The sequence below is a fragment of the Lissotriton helveticus genome, chromosome 6 (genome assembly GCF_964261635.1).
Source record: "Lissotriton helveticus chromosome 6, aLisHel1.1, whole genome shotgun sequence".
Taxonomy (NCBI): Eukaryota; Metazoa; Chordata; class Amphibia; order Caudata; family Salamandridae; genus Lissotriton; species Lissotriton helveticus.
In genome coordinates this window covers 1,213,715,351-1,213,734,547 of record NC_136067.1, presented here as the reverse complement: position 1 = coordinate 1,213,734,547, position 19,197 = coordinate 1,213,715,351, and the positions used below count along the sequence as shown (strand labels likewise).

Here is a 19,197-nt window from a genome sequence, read left to right as displayed (position 1 = left end):
CAGCTGAAGACCTTCCTTTTCCCTTGAGTGGTTTGGCGTTCTAGTTATCCTAATGCGCTAGGATGCCTACGGGTAACCATGCGCAATATAAGTGTATATTCCATTCCATTCCATTTTATGTTTCTGCTTCACATAAAATTATAGTTATTACCATTTTGTGTTTCTTCTTCTCGCACTGCGAGAAAGCATCGGGCCTAGCTTCTCCGTCCTAGTGGAGGAGACTTCCCTGTGTAAAATGAAGACTTCCATCTTCAAGTAACTTGTGACAGGAGCTTACAAGCTAAACAAAATGTATGCTGCAAGCACAACAAGAGTATGTACAGCCCTAAAGCACTGCACTTACTTAACTAGGCAGCGATAGATAATAACGTGTGCCTTGGATCTTCTCGAGTGGGAGAAATTACATGCCAAGGGAATACACTATAGTGGTGTGAAAATGGAATTTCCCCAGCTTGGCTAATTATCCATTTGTTGGCATTAACACACTAAACCCACTGCACATGTACATTATTACACTCATAAGAAAGAGAAAAGTTAGAATGACCGTGTCAGCGCAGCGGGCATACGAGGTTCTGCCTTCTCCTGGATCACCTCTTTCCTGACAGGGCGTTCTCAAGCCGTTCACCTTCCCGGCTTCTCTGCTTCTCCCCTCCCGGTGCCCTGTGGGGTCCCCCAAGGTTCCTCTCTCTCTCCCCTTCTCTTTAACCTCTATATTCACCCTCTTATCTCTTCTCTTCTTGAGCTGGGGGTCTCTGTGTATAATTACGCTGACGACCTCCAGCTCGTCTTTGATCTTTCCTCTACTTCTCACTCTCTATCCTTTTTTCACTCCACCATGGTCTTTATCTCTGGGTGGATGAGCGCCAATCACCTCAAGCTCAACCCAGATAAGACTGAGCTTGTCTTGATTGGCGGCTCATCCAGTCCCTGGTCCCCTGCTTTCTGGCCTCCCATCCTTGGCCCCCCTCCCACCCCCGTTCCCTCTGTTAAAACTCTGGGCATCAAGGTCAGACAGGACCTGTCCATGCATGGCCAGGTCAGTGCCGTGGTGTCCTCCTGTTTTCTTTCCCTCCGAATGATCCGGAAAATCTCTCGTTTTTTTTCTCTCGACTCCCTTAAAATTATTATTTCCGCCCTTATCACTTCCCGCCTTGATTATGGCAATAGCTTGTTCGCTGGCATCCCTGCCTATGAAACCCGCCGCTTACAAGCTATCCAGAACCAGGCCGCCCGTCTCATCTTTCATTTGCCCAAAACCCATCACATCACTCCCGTCCTTAAATCCCTTCACTGGTTGCCCATCTTGCAGAGATCTCTGTTTAAACTAGGGTGCCTTGTTTACCGGGCCCTTGATCACTCTGCACCGGCTTTCATTAATTCTTTGATTTCCCGTCACACCCCTGCCCGCACTCTCCGTTCATCATCTTCTGCCCTCCTCACTGTTCCCCGCTTTCACAAATCTCGCACTGGTGGAACCCGTTTCTCTGTTCTTGCCCCCCGGTTCTGGAACTCCCTTCCTCTTTCTATGCGTTTGATCCCTATTTTTTCTCATTTCCGTAAAGCGCTGAAAACTTTTCTGTTTGCCCTGGCCTACCCCTGCTAAACCTCCTGGCCCTGTCTGTTCGGTTCTTCAGAGCTCCCAGCGCCAGGAAGCCGTTTGGCCATCGTGCGCTCTATAAATATTTTTCATTCATTCATTCATTTCATTCATTCTATTCAGGTACTTGCTTAGTGTATGGGAACCATAGATTTGTTTGGATATATATACCCAAAAACAGATGTTTGTGCTGTGCAGCGTGGCCCTTGGTGCTGTTACATTTCAGTTTCACATTGCTCTAGGTTGTTAAGGAAAACTGCAGGACTGCATTCGCTAAATAAAGTGCCAGTATTTACCTCTTGTTAAATACAGTGGCCTTTTTGGTCTAACGCCAGTCTCTATGGAAGTGGTTTCCAGAGGCCAAGACATTACAATTCCATTTATGAACGCACAATAATTTGTCTTCCATGTTTTAGCAAATAGCTTGCTACCCAGTGACACAAAACTAATCTTTTCAGATGATTGTATATGCACAAAGGTAGACACTATGTTGTTATATAAAGCATGGCTCAAACTACAGAGAACCCGCCCTAGTAAGGTTATTATTATCTGTGAAGGGACATTGTCTATATAAAAAGTGAAATGACACTGAGTGAGAAAAATATGACCTTTACGTGCATGAACATCAATTTGCCCATGGGGCTGTTGGTGCGGCTCCACCAACAGAGGTTGAAAAACCAAAGTTGGTGGGGTTAGGAGCTCGATGGATGAAATGGAAGGAGGCAAACTAAATGTTATAGTGTTTTAAAATTTATGCTATAATAATGTTTTTTTATAGCAATACAATATTATTTGTACACCACACATTCAACCTTGAACCATCCTTGATAGCACTTGGTATCACAAGGTTGCCTTCAGAAGTGCTGTATACAGCAAGTGTTTCTATTACTCCGTGTAATATTGCTCAGTTTACCAACTTCAGACCAATGGAAAACTGAGTTTGCACTTGAAGGAATTAGAATTGTGTCCTGCAGATCATAGCACGTTACTGATTGTTTGAATCTCAGCCATTCTTCCAGCTTGGAGCAAAGAGATTCCTAAGGAGCAGAGGAGTAGGCAATGGCTGAGAGCAGTCCAGACCAACAAGCCTATTCATGTTTCCATATAGAGCTATGGTGTCGGCTCCTGCTATATCTCTGTGAAAAGCTAGAATCCCCTACCAGGGTGCCACCATCTCAAACAAACTTTTCTAGAGCTTTTTCTCCAAACTGGTGGTGTGTTGAAGCTCCTGGGTCCATGCTTATCAATTCACAGAAGCAACATGCATACCACAGTCTGTCAATGAAAAGTCGAGCAGTGATTCCTAAATGTTTTGGAACCACTCTTTTCAGAATGACAAACTGTTGTGACCCACCTATCTTAAATGAACATGAGAGTTGGTGATTTTTAAATGTAACTAAAGCATCTTTTGGTTGCACATTTTCATTTACTGAAAGCACATTTTCCATTGAAATGGCCGTTAACTTTGCACAGACATACAGTTTTACTAGTTAAATTATATGGCATACAGCAATCATTTGATAATGTGTGGGAATTGGGTTTCTGTGAATATTTATCATTTGCGCTTCACCAATTAAAGTGGTGCTAATTGTTTTTATCCTATTCAAATCTCTGTTTCCAACACATTTTCTCAACATTTTCTGATTCACCTAAGGGAATGATAGCCGACCCGGTCTCCTGCACTAGCACAGCCTCAAATAGAAAGTCTAATCTCGATCTTACCAGTTTCCGCCCTCTCTCCGAAGAGGACACTTACAATCTTCTGGTTAAAACTAAATCAGGGTCCCCCTATGACCCTTGTCCGATAGAAATATTAAAACTAGCTGGTCACACGGTGGCGTGCAAACTCACCTCCATGTTTAACCTTATGTATAAGGAAGGATACTTTCCTAGAGAATGGAAACAGGCCTCCATTCTGCCGCTGCTAAAAAAAACTAATTTGGACTCGAATGATCCAAACAACTTCAGGCCCATATCTAGACTTCCCCTCCCAGCTAAATTAATAGAGAAAGACATGAATAAGCAACGTAACCAGTTTCTCAATCACACTCAGGCCCTTGACTCCACCCAATATGGATTTAGAGAAGGCCATAGCACTGAAACGGCGCTTATTAAGTCCACGGAAGAAATCAGAGCTACGCTAGATCAAGGAGGCAGGGCTGCCCTGATCATGTTGGACCTATCAGTGGCATTTGATACTGTCCACCATGCAGTATTGGTGGACCGTTTAGATGAGATAGGAATTAAGGACAATGCCCTAAAACTTTAAAAATCCCAAACTGTCAAACTAAACAAATGTGAGGCAGATGCCTTTTCACTACCATGTGGAGTCTCGCAGGGGTCTTCATTGAGCCCGACACTCTTTAACGTTTGTGTCCTCTCTTGCACCCCTCATTGAATCCTATGGTTTTAATTTAACATCTTACGTTGACGATACCCAAATGGTAGTAACCATTCAACCAGAAAGACCCCAAGATACCGCGGCCAAATTTCCTGACTGTATGTACGCTACAGGAAACAGGATGGCACAAAACTGCCTGAAGTTAAACTCCAGTAAGACCGAAGTTGTGTTATTCGGGAACAATCCAGCTTTCTGGACACCCAACTGCTGGCCGAACTCACTAGGACAACTACCAGTCCCGACCAGGAAGGTGAAAAACCTGGGTATTTCGATAGACGACACTCTCAGTTTCAAGGACCAGGTGAACTCAGTGTCATCCTCTACCTCGTTCACCCTTAGAGCCGGCAAAAAAATTATGCCACTTATTCCTAAAGAAGCACAACAAACGGTTGTAAATGCTTTAGTGATGTCTAAACTAGACTACTGTAACAGTCTTTACCTCAAGCTACAAGAAGGCCTAATGAATAAGTTACAGATTCTGCAGAATGCAGCCGCCAGACTTCTTTCAGGAACGCCTAAATATGCATCAATTACAGGTGTAATTAGAGGGTTACACTGGCTACCGATGAGGAAGCGCACCAAATTCAAGGCCTTGTGTCTGGTCTTCAAAGCATTGCATGCAATAGGCCCTAAATTCCTAAAACAACACTTCCAATGGTACTCACGTAAAAGAACTCTCCGTTCTTCGGATGCCAAATTGGTTGTTACACCCCGGACGAAGAAAGCCAATTGGGGCGGCAGAAGCTTTGTCGCTAATGCAGCCATAGCCTGGAACTCCCTCCCCTCGCATCTAAGACATCTGACCAACTTGATGGCCTTCAGAAAGGCCTTAAAAACATGACTTTTTACCAATTCGGCTCAATTTAGTATACAAATCACTCTCCTAGCGTCCGTCAGTAGGCACCTCACCCTAGCGCCAGGACACCTTTTTTGGTAACAGCAGCGCTTTACAAATGCAACTAACATTAACATTTACATTAACTTCAGAATTACAAAACAGTGTACTTCATTTTTGCTTTCCTAACTGTTGAATGCATACATTTCATTAACTTTTATTTACATTTTATGTGTTGCAAAAAACCGACATCCTAAGATTGTCATATAATTCACTTTAAAACTCCTCTCACAATGCAGTCGAAAAAGAAAAGTAAATGCCGATCCCATGTTAAATGAATAAGCAGCAGCTTGTCAGAAGACATACACTGACATTTGACCTCTGTTGCCTAGTGCCATTGAAGCGCACTACATGTGACAGGATAAACACATAAATCTGAAAGAAACAGTTAGTTATAGATTCCTTACCTTAGAATCTCCCACTTGCATCAGACTGGATCCGGAAAGTTTTTCGTCAGCAGTACCCCTGCACGTCAGAAGGTGGGGTAGGTCGACTCCTCGTTAGTTGTCGGCATTGTGGTCGCCGGGATGACGTTGCAGTAGCTACATAGACGCCGCCCTCGCAAGCGCAGATCTGGAGAGAGCGGTACGCCCAGTACATTTTTGACTGAACTTTTTTCTCGACTTTTGTCGACTTTGTTGTTGTTAGAGTCCTTTGACTCCTGGTGCACGAGGGATGCCCGGCTTTAAGGTTTGCAGTTCCTGTTACCGTCTCATGTCGGTCACAGATCTGCACTGCGTGTGCCTCTACTGTATGGAGTGCGACCACGAACCCGAGTCGTTCTCAGACTGCCGGACCATGGCCCGAAGCCTTTGGGGGAGTGGTCCCGAAAGCTACTCCAGGCCCGGCAGTCTGCTTCGCACCGCTCGAGGTCCCGGTCGCGGAGGAGGTCGAGGGACCGGTCACGGAGCCAACACCACTCTTCGCCGAAGTCTTCGCACTCGTGGTGAGGTAAGTCGAAGCACAAAAAGAAGTCGAAGAAGCATCGATTTCTGAGCATTAAGGACCGAGCCTCTGTGTTGAGGAGGCCCAACACAGAGGCTCCTGTGGACAGGACGATTGGCCGAAGCCACCACCCGGCCCCTGGCGACCCCACTTTCCTTTCCCAACACCCCACCCCTGAGAGCTTGGTAGTCCAAGCCTCTATGTCCAAGGGCGCATTGCCTACTGCACCCCCGGAAAGGGAATCTCGACTTCTCCCCTTCCTTAGGCCAAGGCGATAAGGGATGCAGGTGGTGCCCCTCCTGCAGCTCCGCATGCGGAGCCCGCTGGGTCGACTCCGGATTTCCCTCCCTTCCCGGGACTCGGTGTGACCCCTCTACGAAGCGATGCATGCCATCTTTGGCAGCCCGACTCCGCCGACATGCCTTCGGGCCCCGCAGACTCGGCTGGAGGCCTTGGGCCTTCGACGTCGGCTGCTTCGGTGCCGCAGGGTCCCCTTGTATCCAGGCCTGGATGAGGATCGGCGCCGGTCGACCTCGTTACGCCTCCCTCGGTGTCGATCTCAATGGCACCACGTCCGCCACCGGCGTCTGCTGTGTCCCCAGCTGATGCCGATCCCGGCCTCCACCTCGAGGTAGACACGGAGTCATAGCCGCATCGACCGATGCCGGAACCAGCGCCGACGGGTACTTTTGGGCCCCTGCTCCACCCTGGCTCTTTGAGACCAGATTGGCAGCCAGAAGAGGGTGAGGAGGACTGGGAGAGGAATGGAGACCATTTGACAGTCCAGATGGAGTATGAGCAAGAATGGAGAGAGGAACTGGGGGATGCCAGTGGTTTGGATACCTCACCAGACTTTGGCATGTTCTCTCCTCCTACCATGGCTACGGGGGAGGGAGCATTATATGCAGTGGTGTTGCTTAGGGTGGCCGAGGCTCTCCACCTCGAGCTACCTATGGTGGTAATCAGGACTAACCTCCTGACAGAGCTTCTTCAACCCGCAGCAAGCTCTTCGGAACCCCTGCTGCTGTTTAATGAAGCCCTAACAGACATCTTTTGGGCACTTGGTCCAGGCCCAACACAGAGGCTCCTGTGGACAGGATGATTGGCCGACACCACCACCCGGCCCCTGGCGACCCCACTTTCCTTTCCCAACACCCCACCCCTGAGAGCTTGGTAGTCCAAGCCTCTATGTCCAAGGGCGCATTGCCTACTGCACCCCCGGAAAGGGAATCCAAAAAGCTGGATCATCTTGGGAAGATGTTTTCTTCCTCCAGCTTGGGACTGCGGTCGGTAAACACTGCACGTTTATTGGGCCATTATACCCATGCCGTGTGGGACACAGTAGCGCTCGTGCTGCCTCAGTGCCAGTAGGAGGCCCGGGCCGTGCTCTCTCGAGCGGTTGCTGAAGGGAGAGACGCAGTGAAGTTTACCATCCGCTGTGGGCTGGATATCGCCAACGCACTTGGCAGAATGATTACCACGTCAGTAGCCCTTCAGGGCTACGCCTGGTTGCGTTCAACTGGTTTCTATGGGGATGTCCAATTCACACTTATGGACATGCCCTTTGATGGCCGTCGCCTTTTCGGCGACAAGGCAGACAACGCGCTAGAGCTATGCCCAGGTCCTTGGACCTCTCCACCACCTGCCCTGTGCAGTCTGCCTTTCGCCCCTTTCGTAGCTACGGAAGGGGTGTCCCACTACGCCCCGCCGAGAGCCACAGGCCGGCGCAGGCTGTTCTCCCCATCACGGCAGGGGTGTCCCACTACGCCCCGCCGAGAGCCACAGGCCGGCGCAGGCTGTTCTGCCCCATCACGGCCGGGGATGTGGGAACCACCGCCGTGGTTTTGGGGGCCAGCGAGCGGGTCAGTCCAGAACAGCCCCCTCTGCAGCAGTCTCCAAACCCTCCTAGTCCGACTTTTCAGGGCCACCAAACACCATTGGGCAGCAGGATCTGCCATCACCTCTCCCACTAGCGCACCATCATGTCAGACTGGTGGGTTTTGCAAATAGTCCAAAGGGCTACTCCCTCCCCTTTGAGCCTACCCCTCTCTCCATGCCACCTCAGTACCATCGCAAGTCGAAGGATCTCCTGGCCTTTCTCCAACAGGAGGTTCCGGCACTCTTGGCCAAGGGTCCCATTGAGCGCATTCCTGCCCAAGAAGTTGGTTGTGGTTGCTATTCCCACTACTTTCTGGTACCCAAGAAGGACAAAGGCCTGTGTCCTATCTTGGATCTCAGGGACGTCAACTGCTTCCTCCGGAAAGAGAAGCTCAAAATGTTGATGCTCGCTCAGGTCTTGTCTGCCCACAACCCTGGAGACTAGATGGTAACGTTGGACTTGCAGGACGATTACTTTCACATCCTGCCAGCCCACCGGCGTTACCTGCTGTTCACAGTCGGCCACGAGCACTTTCAGTTTACCATGCTCCCCTTTGACCTTACCAGCACCCCTCGGGTGTTCTTGAAAGTGAAGGCGGTGGTCGCAGCTAATCTGTGCCGATCAGGGGTTCCAGTCTTCCCCTATTTTGACGACTGGCTGTTGAAGGCGGGCTCGTCCTAGGCTGTCGTCTCCCCATCCGGACTACGGCCGACCTCCTGCATTCTCTGGGGTTCTCCATCAACGTGCCGAAGTCACAACTGACCCCTCTCAGAAGCTCCTCTTCATCAGAGCGGTTCTGGAATCTACACAGTTTCGGGTTTATCCTCCCAAAGAGCGAGTCCAGGATATTCGGGCTATTATTCCGATCTTTCAGCCCCTAACCCGGGTTTCAGTCAGAATGACCCTGAGGCTGCTAGGCCTCATGGGCTCCTGCATCCTGCTGGTCGATCATGCCAGATGGCATATGCGGGTTCTGCAGTGGGGCCTGATGTTCCAGTGGGCGCAGCATCAGGGGAATCTGTCCGATTGCGTCCAGATCTCAGAGGGCACTGCACAACATTGCAGTGGTGGCTCACGAACCAGGATTGGGTCAACGGCAGATCCCTCTCCCTTCCCCAACCAGAACACACAGTGGTGACAGACGCAACCCTTCTGGGATGGGGCGGCCACATGGGCGAGGCGGAGATCAGAGGCCTCTGTTCTCCGGCGGAGTCCGAGATCCACATCAACCTTCTGGAGCTTTGGGCGATCCATTTTGCACTGAAGGCATTCCTTCCCTCTGTCCGGGGAAGAGTAGTGCAGGTGTTCACAGACAACAACACCGCCATGTGGTACTGCAACAAACAGAGTGGGGAGGTGTCGTTGATCCTTTTGCTCAAGAGGCCCTCCACCTCTGGACATGGCCGGAACATCAGGGCATAGCTTTGGTGGTTCAACACCTGGCAGGTTCACTGAACGCCAGGGCGGACTAACTCAGCCGCAGGTGCACGATGGATCACGAATGGCATCTTTACTCTGAGGTGGTGCAAGGTCTCTTTCAGCAGTTGAGAGAGCCGTGGTTAGATCTATTCGCCACCGAAGAGAACGCGCAATTCTGCAAATTGGAATTTCCAAGGGGCACTTGCTAGACAACGCTTTTCGTCACAAGTGGAGTTGTGGTCTACTATACGCCTTTCCTCCTATACCACTTCTGCCCAGAGTGCTGAAGAAGATCAAACGCAACCGTGCCCAAGCCAGTCTTGTGGCTCTGAATTGGGTAAGAAGAGTCTGGTATCCTGAGCTGTTCAACATGGCCTCGATCCTCTGATGCGACTGCCTCTTTGGGAGAATCTTCTGTCGCAACAGCAGGGGACGGTCCTCCACGCGCATCTGCCCAGCCTCCAGCTCCTTGCGTGGAGATTGAGCGGCGGTAGTTGATGTCATTTGACCTACCTCCCGAAGTCTGTGATGTAATCTTGGCAGCCAGGCGTCCCTCCACTAAGACCGTATACGCCTGCTGATGGAATACATTTGTGGCATGGTGCATAGCAAAGGCTGTGGATCCCCTTTCTGCCCTTCTTTCTGAGGGTCTTCTGTTCCTCCTTTCTTTCGCCCAGCTGGGCTCTGCTCTGGGCACTCTTAAGGGCTACCTCTCGGCCATTTCAGCCTTTCTCAGGCTACCTGATCAGCCTTCTCTTTTCAAGTCCCCTGTTGTAAATAGATTTCTTAAGGGCATTACTCATCTTTTTCCTCCTGTTCCCTTCGTAATGCCCCAGTGGGATTTGAAGTTGGTTCTGACATACCTTATGTGCGCTCCCTTTGAGCCACTGCTTAACAGTCCTCTCAGACTTCTCACTTTGAAAACTGCCTTTCTGGTGGCCATCACCTCTGCACGCAGGGTGAGTGAACTGCAAGCTCTGTCTTCTAAGCCTCCCTTTCTGGCAGTCCATCCGTACAAGGTCGTCCTAAGAACTAGACTTTCCTTTCTTCCCAAGGTGGTTACTTCTTTCCACATTGGCCAAACCATCACTCTGCCCATTTTCTTTCTGCTTTTGCATCCTTCGAAAGAGGAAAAGAGGGTCCACCGTCTGGATCCAAAACGTGCGCTTTCTTACTACTTGAATCACACCAAACAATTCAGGGTGGATGACCAGCTCTTTGCTGGTTACATGGGTGCTAAGAAAGGTTGGGCCGTGCACAAACGGACCATCTACAGGTGGGTCGTTCTGTTCATTAAAGCCTGCTATTCTTTGGCTAAGAAAGAGCCTCAAGTGGGGCTGCGCCCATTCCACCAGGGTGAGCAGCTACTACTGCTTTGGATGAGGAGTCCCCCTAAATAACATCTGTCAGGCAGCTACGTGGGCATTGCTGCACACGTTTACGAAACACTACTGCCTGGACAGCCAAGTCCGGAGAGACAGCTTCTTTGGCCGTTCTGTTTTTCAGGACTTTCGGGTGTGAACTTGGTTCGCAGACCCACCTCTGGGGTTGGTATTGCTGGGGTATCTATTCTAAGGTAAAGAATCTAAAACTCACTGTTTCTTTCAGATGAACAAGGTACTTACCTTCGGTAACAATATATCTGTAAGAAACATAGGTTAGTTGTAGATTCCTTACCGCCCCACCCATCCTCCCCGTTCTGCGAACTGACTTGTAGGGTTAAGGACATCCTTTCAGGGCCCTAGTTTTGTGCACCAGTGGTCAGTGTCTTGTATGGCTCTGTGCTTCTGTCATGGAAAGTTGTGTATCGAACTGACGTCCGCGCACAAAGGCGTCGTCTATGTAGCTACCGCAACATCATCCCAGCGACCACGATGCCAACGACGAATGCGGAGTCGATCAACACCACCTTCCGATGCGCAGGGGTAGTGTTGACGAAAAACTTTCCAGATCCAGTCTGACACCTGGGGGAGATTCTATGGCAAGGAATCTATAACTAACTGTGTCTTACAGATATACAGTTACCGAAGGTAAGTAACCTGTTCTTTAAAGCATCTTTATTGATTGCTCAGTCTTTCCAGACTCACCAAATATTGGCTCCTGACCCACCAGTTGCTCGTGACCCACAGTTTGGGAAACATTGCTCTGGAGAACTGATGTGCTTTCAAGAGGCTAGAGCACAATAGTATAGCCCAATCTTACTCTTTTGCTGCTGTGCAGGTTATTAAAGGTGTTGAAGCTTTAGAAGAAGCTCTAATAGATATTTTCTTAAAGTATTGTTAAAGTGTGTGATGGAAGATATGGAAGTTTGCTATATAGGAAAGTAGGGCAGTAGCTCTATTACATGCTTTGATGTACTGGCACATTGTTTAATGGGGGTGTATGAGCAATTGTCATCCCTGTGATGACTGTAGAGAAGTTATAGCAAGAACTCTTGGATATTCAGTAAAGCAGCTAATGAGCTTCAACAAACTGTTTTGTTGCTTCTGTCTCATTTTATGTAGCAAGTAGTCAAATTCTTGTAATTGGCTGTTAGCCAACTGTCTGCAATTGTAAGCGTGGTTTGTTTTGTAGATTTTTCCTTGGCATATAATTTCTTACAGCTTAACTGACATGTATTCCTCTAGTGGCGGTTGGCTATGAAGGGAGATAATTCCAAGCTACTGCAATCGTTGTTTGGTTTGGCGGGGTTAGACTTTACTGTGGAGCTTAAGTCAGGGTTACCGCAGAAGAAGTCAGATGTACATTTTCCTAGTTTTCCTAATCCAATGATCAGGCTTCTCCAATGGTGGACTACATCCCAGGCATTCAAATCTTTTGGGGGAAGGCTTCTCTTGGCATTGTAAAGGTCCTCTGCAAGGATCTAGAGACCCTACCTTGAGATAACCATGATGTTTTTCTGGTTGTGTTTGATTTTTTAGCTCAACACACAACAGTAACACGCATGCTTTGAGGGCCCAATGTGCCACCGAATGTGATGAGCTTGAATCCCTGCTCTAGAGGGGCCTACCATCTGCACAACCTATTGCAATTATGATTACTGTCAGCTCAGCAGACTGTGGAGTTCTGACTGTGGTGGCATAATTATTTGTGTAAGCATGCACAAGTAGAGTTGGGCTACCGGCCTCATCATTTTAAGTTCTCTTCCTGTCCCCCAAAGCTGTCTGCTTCACAGCATCCATATGGGAGATGAATGTTGTATGCATTTTTATGAACCTATGTATGTGTGTGACCTTATGAGAGGGGAGAGCATACATGCCATGAGTGGCTCTTGTAGTATTTCCGATCTTCTGTGGATGCTTTTACCTAAAATGGAGTTTGGAGAGATCCTATGAATTGTAGGGCTTCGCTAAAACCTTCCATGAGTCTTTTGAACTGTACCAAACTGAAGGGTGTGGAGGATGTGAGGCAGAGGACCGCAATGAAGTGTAGATACAGCTCTTGCTCCCTCCTCTGTGCTTCATTCTCCACCAGAAGTGTTACCACTAGGTTTGAGAGGTAGTTAAATGGGGTGATCTCTTCCTCTTTTGTGCTTTCTGTTTGGGTTACCCTGTCAGGAAGTTCCCAGACCCACCCCCTCCTTACTGCTGACATCGGAGAATAAATGCTCTGGCTTTTCCAGTCTGAGAGAGATGCACATTCCACAGGAAGTGCTAAAACTGGGTCTTGCGCTAGATCTATGGAATACACAAACTCTGTCAACAAACTTGATATACTATGGGCAGAGGCCTCAAGCCTTTGTCCCTTAATTTCTATTCAACCAGTGCAAGGTTCCTATAGCAGTGGAGATAGAGACAGAGCACAGAGCATTGAGCATTATATTTGGGGTCATTGATTGCATACTCCCCTTACCAATTATGGAAATTGGAACCTTGAAGTTCTGCATCATGCTAGACCGAGCTGCTTTGCATCCACCTTGAAGGAAGAAGCTGAATGACTGATGAGAGGGGAGAAATGGAGGTATCCCTAAATGAAGGAAACGGTGTCAAGAGGAAGGAGGGCTTCAAAGAGCGTGGAGGAGGAAAGGACCAATGGACGACTGTAACACAGGGAAGGATCTGCACTGCTAGGCTGTGTTGCGAGTCCGTGTGACCATGGTTCTTCGGCAGCGTGGCCCACAGTCAAGTGACTTGCTCACAGAATTTGTGCTCGCTTGTGAATTCCCAGGCTGTCTCTGTCCCTTAATCAGAGAGCTACCATGAGGTGAAGAATTAGGCCGACAGAAGCTAGACTTACAAAGAATCGCCTCTGATGGCTCTGCACTGTGGAAGTGGAACTTCTTTTGGCACTTTCATCAGATGAAGCACCTGTGACAGCCTGCTACAAGGAAAACATGCAAACACGATCAGTAATTTCCAATTGCAGACCCTCAACTAGGGTCACAGTTGAGATGAATGGTGGTCACTTTACTTGTTTGGGTGGTGAATTTGTGGCAGAGCCTGAGGAAGTTCCAACAACGAAGATTTCCTTTCCTGCAGCACCTTAACTGAACTGTACCCACATGGCCCCTCCTCTTCAGGACTGGAGGTACAATGCTGTGCATTACTGGGCTAGAGTCAGCAGGAGTGAGGGTCAGTATGCACTGGTATGCCTCAACATCTGAGTCTCTACCCCATACAACCTCCCTGAGAAAGTCTTGGACTGTTCCACTTTGCTGCCGTGAGGGTCAAGTGCTCAAAGAGTGTACTCCTCTCAGTTGCTGGTACAGTGGTAAAGCAAAGCCCCAGTACATCAGTGGCAAAAGGCACTCATTGTTGCAGTCAGCCTCCAGTAATCACTGCCTCCAGTTGTGTGGTCTTTTACATGTAAGTGTATATTTATTTTAATACACTTTTGGGGTTTACTCACTCCCCTCTGTAAACAATTGATAATTTTATGACCTGAGGTTTTGTTCTCTGGCAGTATAAGTAAACCCTGTCTTTGGGCCATTTGGAATGCAGAAACATACTTCCTCTGCATTCTCGATCAGTGTGTTTAGCTGCTGGCCAGGTGGTGGGAGGATTGATTGATTCCATTTCAGCTTCCTGTTAATTTCTGTATGTGTTTTCTAGAGTAAGCCAGCTCACAGTTATTTTGTACCTGGCTGTGTACATTGAAAGAACTGGCTGATACCCTTGTAGTGTTTTGATTTATACTGCAGACCTTTGAGGCTGTCACAAGGAGTACTATAAAATTAGAAATGTTGGCAAAAAGTGAAAGTTTTTATCTCAAAATGAAATGTTAGTTTTTGCCAACAAGAAAGGGGTATACATTGAGTAACTTTCAGGACATTGTTTGAGACAATTTTAGGTGAATCTATATAGCTTGGTCAGATGCCGAGAGACACAAGCCCTGCCCGAAATTAACAGGTCTACGATGAACTCACACGCCCGACGTCGCCTTCATCACAGAGACCTAGACCAACACCATCTCCACCCCCGACATTGCAACTGCCATACCGTCAGATACAAGATCCTGGGAAAAGACCGCCCCAACTGCCCAGGAGGAGGCCTTGCCAACGTCCACAAAAGCTCCCTCCATTTGATAACCACTGACTCGGGCGACACCTCGCCCTCCCCCCATGGAGCACCACCCCTTCCAGATCCAACCCAACCCCAGAGCGACGCTCCACGGAATATTCGCCTACAGGCCAGAAGGCCAGCGCACCCCTTTCACCCCATACCCTCGCCTCCACAGACTGCATACTTTTTGGAGACCTAACTCCACCTGGACAGCCACAGCGACCCCAACACCACCGCCCTTTAGAGAACCTCACCATCCTAGGGCTGAAGCAGCTTCTCTCCGCCCCCACTCACACAGCAGGACACACACTCAACCCCATCTTCGCAGGAAGAATCAACATCTTCGGAAACACAACGGAACTGCTCTGGACCGACCACCACTGCATCCATTTCTCCTTTACTAAACCCGCCGCACACGAGCAAGCGCACCGCCTCCCACACAGAATCTGGAACAAAGTCTCCGAAGAACACCTCCCCTCCGCCCTCAACTACGACAGACACCAACACAGCGGCAAGCAACCTCCACCAATAGATCAGCAACTGCGCCAATACACTTGCCCCCATACAGAACTCCATGAGACGACACAGCAAGAAAGCTAACTGGCTCAGCATGGCACTCCAAGAATCCAAGTGCTCCTGCCGACGACTGGACAATGCATGGAAAAACAGCAAAACTCCGGAGGCACAGTTCGCCTACAAAACAGCCACCACAGCACACCACCAACTCATCAAATCCACAAAGAAAAACTTCCTCCATGACAAAATCCTCTCCAACGCCCGAAACCCCAAGGAACCCTTCGCCATCATACAGGAATTTGCCAAACCCAACAACGAAACAACTGAGGTCCCTCCCTCTCAAGACCTCTGCAACAGACTCAGCTCCTTCTTTCACTTCAGGATCAAGACGCTCTATGACAACTTCAGTGACCAAGACCTCTGCACTGCCTCAACGCCCACCCCAGCGATGCCACCCAACCGACCCTTCTTACCTGGACCACACTCACGACCAAAGACTCCCTAAAGACCTTGAAGAGCGTCCGCTGCCATCGCACCTTCTGAGCCCTGCCCGCCACACAGCTTTCACAGGGCCACCACTGCCATCGCACTCAAGCTACGCCAAACCATCAGCCAAGGTCATAGAATAGGCCATCAACACCCAGCTAGCACACTTCATCGAAACCAACAACATCCTGACACCTCTAAAATCCGGATTCTGCTCCAACCACAGCACCTTGACCACCCTCCTCACAAACGACTTCAGTGCCCTCCTCATCCACGGCAAAACGGCAACCCTCATCCTCCCGGACCTATCAGCAGCCGCCAACACCATCTCCCTCTACACACTACCCACCAGACTTCACAATGCCAGCATCCAAGGAAAGACCCTAGATTGACTACGATCACTCCTCACAGGCAGAACACAAATTATAAGACTCCCACCGTTCCTCTCAGAACCAACAGAGATCAGATGCGGATAACCCCAAGGATCCTTCCTGAGATCCACCCTCTACAACGTCTACATGGGCCCCCCCTCGCAACCATTGTCAGAAACCATAGGCTCAATATGGTCTTATACGCCGATGACACCCAGCTCATCCTCTCACTCACCAAAGAACTGAACATCCCCAGACACAATTTCCAGGAAGGGATGAAAGCCATTCCAACCTGGATGAGGAGCAGCTGCCTGAAACTCAGCTCAGAGAAAACAAAAGTCCTCATCCTAGGCTCCACCCCCTCCGTATGGCACGACACCTGGTGGCCCCCCGCCCTCAGAAACTCACCCACCCCGATGGACCACGCACACGACCTCAGCATCATACTAGACTCATCACTTAACATGAATCGACAGATCAACGCCGTCTCCTCCGCATGCTTCAACCCCCTCTGCATACTACGCAAGACATTCAAGAGGGTCCCCCCTCCACTCCAGGAAAACAGTCACCCACGCACTCGTTGCCAGCTGACTGGACTACGGCAACACCCTCTACTGTGGAATCGACCAAAAACTCCTCCGCAAACTCCAGACCGTCTAGAACGCCACAGCTAGACTAATCCTCGATATCCCATGGCACAACCACATCCCCCAACACTTCCGTGACCTCCACTGGCTCCCCGTTGAAAAACAGAATTACTTTCTAGCTTCTCACGCAAGCCTACAAGCCCACCCACAACCCCGGGCCCCAATACCTCAACGAACACATCTCTTTTCATGCCCCCGAGAAAAACCTCCGTTCAGCCGACCTCTACCTAGCCACCGTCCCACATTTCTGCAGTTCCAGAGCAGGTGAAAGGTCCTTCTCCTACCTCACAGCCAAGACCTGGAACGATCTCCCCCTTCACTTTCGGTGAAGCCCGACATTGCACCAATTCAGAAAGGATCTCAAAACCTGACTCTTCGAATGACCCCAACGGAGCTGCCCTCTCCCACCCCCCAGTGACTTGAGACCCTAATGGGTGAGGAATGCGCTTTACAAATCCGTGATTGATTGTTTTCATTCTTAAAAACAGAATGGAATGCGAGGTTGGCTGTTTAAGGTGAATCTATTGCAAAGGCAAAGCTTCTCTTAATTGAAGTTGCATTTGTGTGTTTTGGGTAATTTATGTACAACAGGTACTCCAGCTCCTACTAGGTTAAGAATTTGTGTTAACTAACCATATAATGTAAAATAGCAATGTATAAATGAAACGCCTGTTGTACATTTTTGGGCTGAGTGCGTATACTCTCCGCCCCATCGCTCCAGGCTGTTCTTCCTCCTCATTCAATATTTCTTCTGTGTGACCTTCCTGTGACAAAGATAATAAACATAGGGTGCACTGTTACTGAAGCGTTTAAACTTTAAGCATAATAGTGTCACTGATAGGTGCTGTTTTGTGTTTTTGTTAAAAAAAAAGGAACCCAAGCAGTTATGTTTAACTTACGTTTGTTTTATGTAACAAATAACACAGCAGTTATTGATGGTTTCTTTTCTTACAAAATGCTTTAATATTGAGATTGTAATATATTTTTGTTTATATTACATGCAGGATGAAGACCAGCATGCCCACCTCACGGATTACCAATACCAGCAATATAAAGGTCACAACTCATTCCGGGAGAAGTATTTCAGTGGTGTAACTAAGAGGATTGCGAAAGAAGAGAGAGAAAACCACACCTAAGCAAATGATTAAGTGGAATTTCATAAATTCTCTAAAGACACTGATTCGCCATTGAACTGAATACTGCAGACGGAAATTGTTTACCCCCAGAGGAAGAACCGCCAAAGCCACCACTAAACCTATAGAAACTGTTCCTAATCAAAAGAATACATCCGAGCTTCCAAACAGACATTATACACCAGGGAAGGAGAGGAATTGCGATTTCATCCCATTTCTAATAGCATATTATCACATTTAGCTGTATTCTTTTTTTCTTGGTCTCGCAGGCCAATGTGATAACATTTACTATATTGAGATAGCATCTGGTGAACGATTTGCCACACTTTTCGAATCTTAATAGCTGGACCAAAAAAAAACTTGCTTACCAGGGCAGCTTGTTTTTTACTCTTTTGTTTTATAAACTATTTCATTGTAAATAAATCTTTTGAGTTTTACTTAGGTGTTTAATTGCGGTGTCTGCTGCTTACTTTCATAACTGAAGTAGCCTTGCTTGCTTTTTTAAGCGGTAAGAATTCTGAAATGTTAGGACACTTGTAATGGCGACTAAGCCATTTGGTAAATGGCGTTCATTTATTTGGGTTTGCAAGTGATACGCGTTAAACCAGGCTAGTTTGTCTTGAGTCCTTACAACTGAATTACATGCACAATTGACCCTTTGGTTTGCCCTGGGATAAATGTGCAAAGCCTGTCGGTCTGGAAAAGGTTTGTGGAGAGGTTATTAGATCCACAAAACCAGTCTGCATCTGAAATTCATCTGTACTTTGAATTTCCCTTAACATTCCTGAATCCTGACTTCTGGGCAAGCCACTTGCTACAGAGTTATGTACAGAAAATACCGTATCCTTTTATGAGGTTAGAAACGATGAAACGTGCACCCAGTGGTGCACAACACCTTCTAGTCAGATTGGAACCTTGAAGGCTAAGTTGCATTTTTTTTAAACTTTTAAATTAGCAGTAGAGTGAAAAGAGCACATTATATGTATATAAAACGAAAACAAAATAGGGGATCCCACTCCCATATCACCAATAAACAAGGAAAACAAGCAATTCCCCCAGGGCCTGGGCATTCTGTTGGTATTTAGTGATGGCTGGAAAAATTTTACAATGTCATTGGCTAGTAGCGAACCAATGATGGTCTCGAAATTAGGGGTGAGGGTAGTTAACCCTCACCCCGCCATTCCTGGCGAAACTAAATACCAGGTAGGTTGAAAATAAGGTGAAAGCTGCCCCTGTTCAAATTTCTAACGTAGTCAACCCTAACCAACTCAGCATTTCAACTGAGATGTCCCCAGCTCTGAAGACTTTCATTTTTAATGTTACATGGGCCAAACGTAATAACCTTAAATGTTTGGACAGTAGTCCTTAGTCACAAAGTGCCTTGAAGGTTACATTCCTGACCTTTCA

General features: G+C 48.1%; 1 protein-coding gene across 1 annotated transcript in view; it reads left to right on the top strand.

The window, feature by feature from the left end:
* TRMT11 (tRNA methyltransferase 11) overlaps positions 1-18,240 on the top strand; it is a 392,197-nt gene extending 373,957 nt beyond the window's left edge. Inside the window, exon 13 of the mRNA XM_078648927.1 lies at positions 17,662-18,240. Coding sequence (XP_078505053.1) covers positions 17,662-17,793 — 132 coding nt within the window. The 3' untranslated portion in view covers positions 17,794-18,240. The remainder of the gene's footprint in view (positions 1-17,661) is intronic.
* Positions 18,241-19,197: the final 957 nt, after the last annotated feature.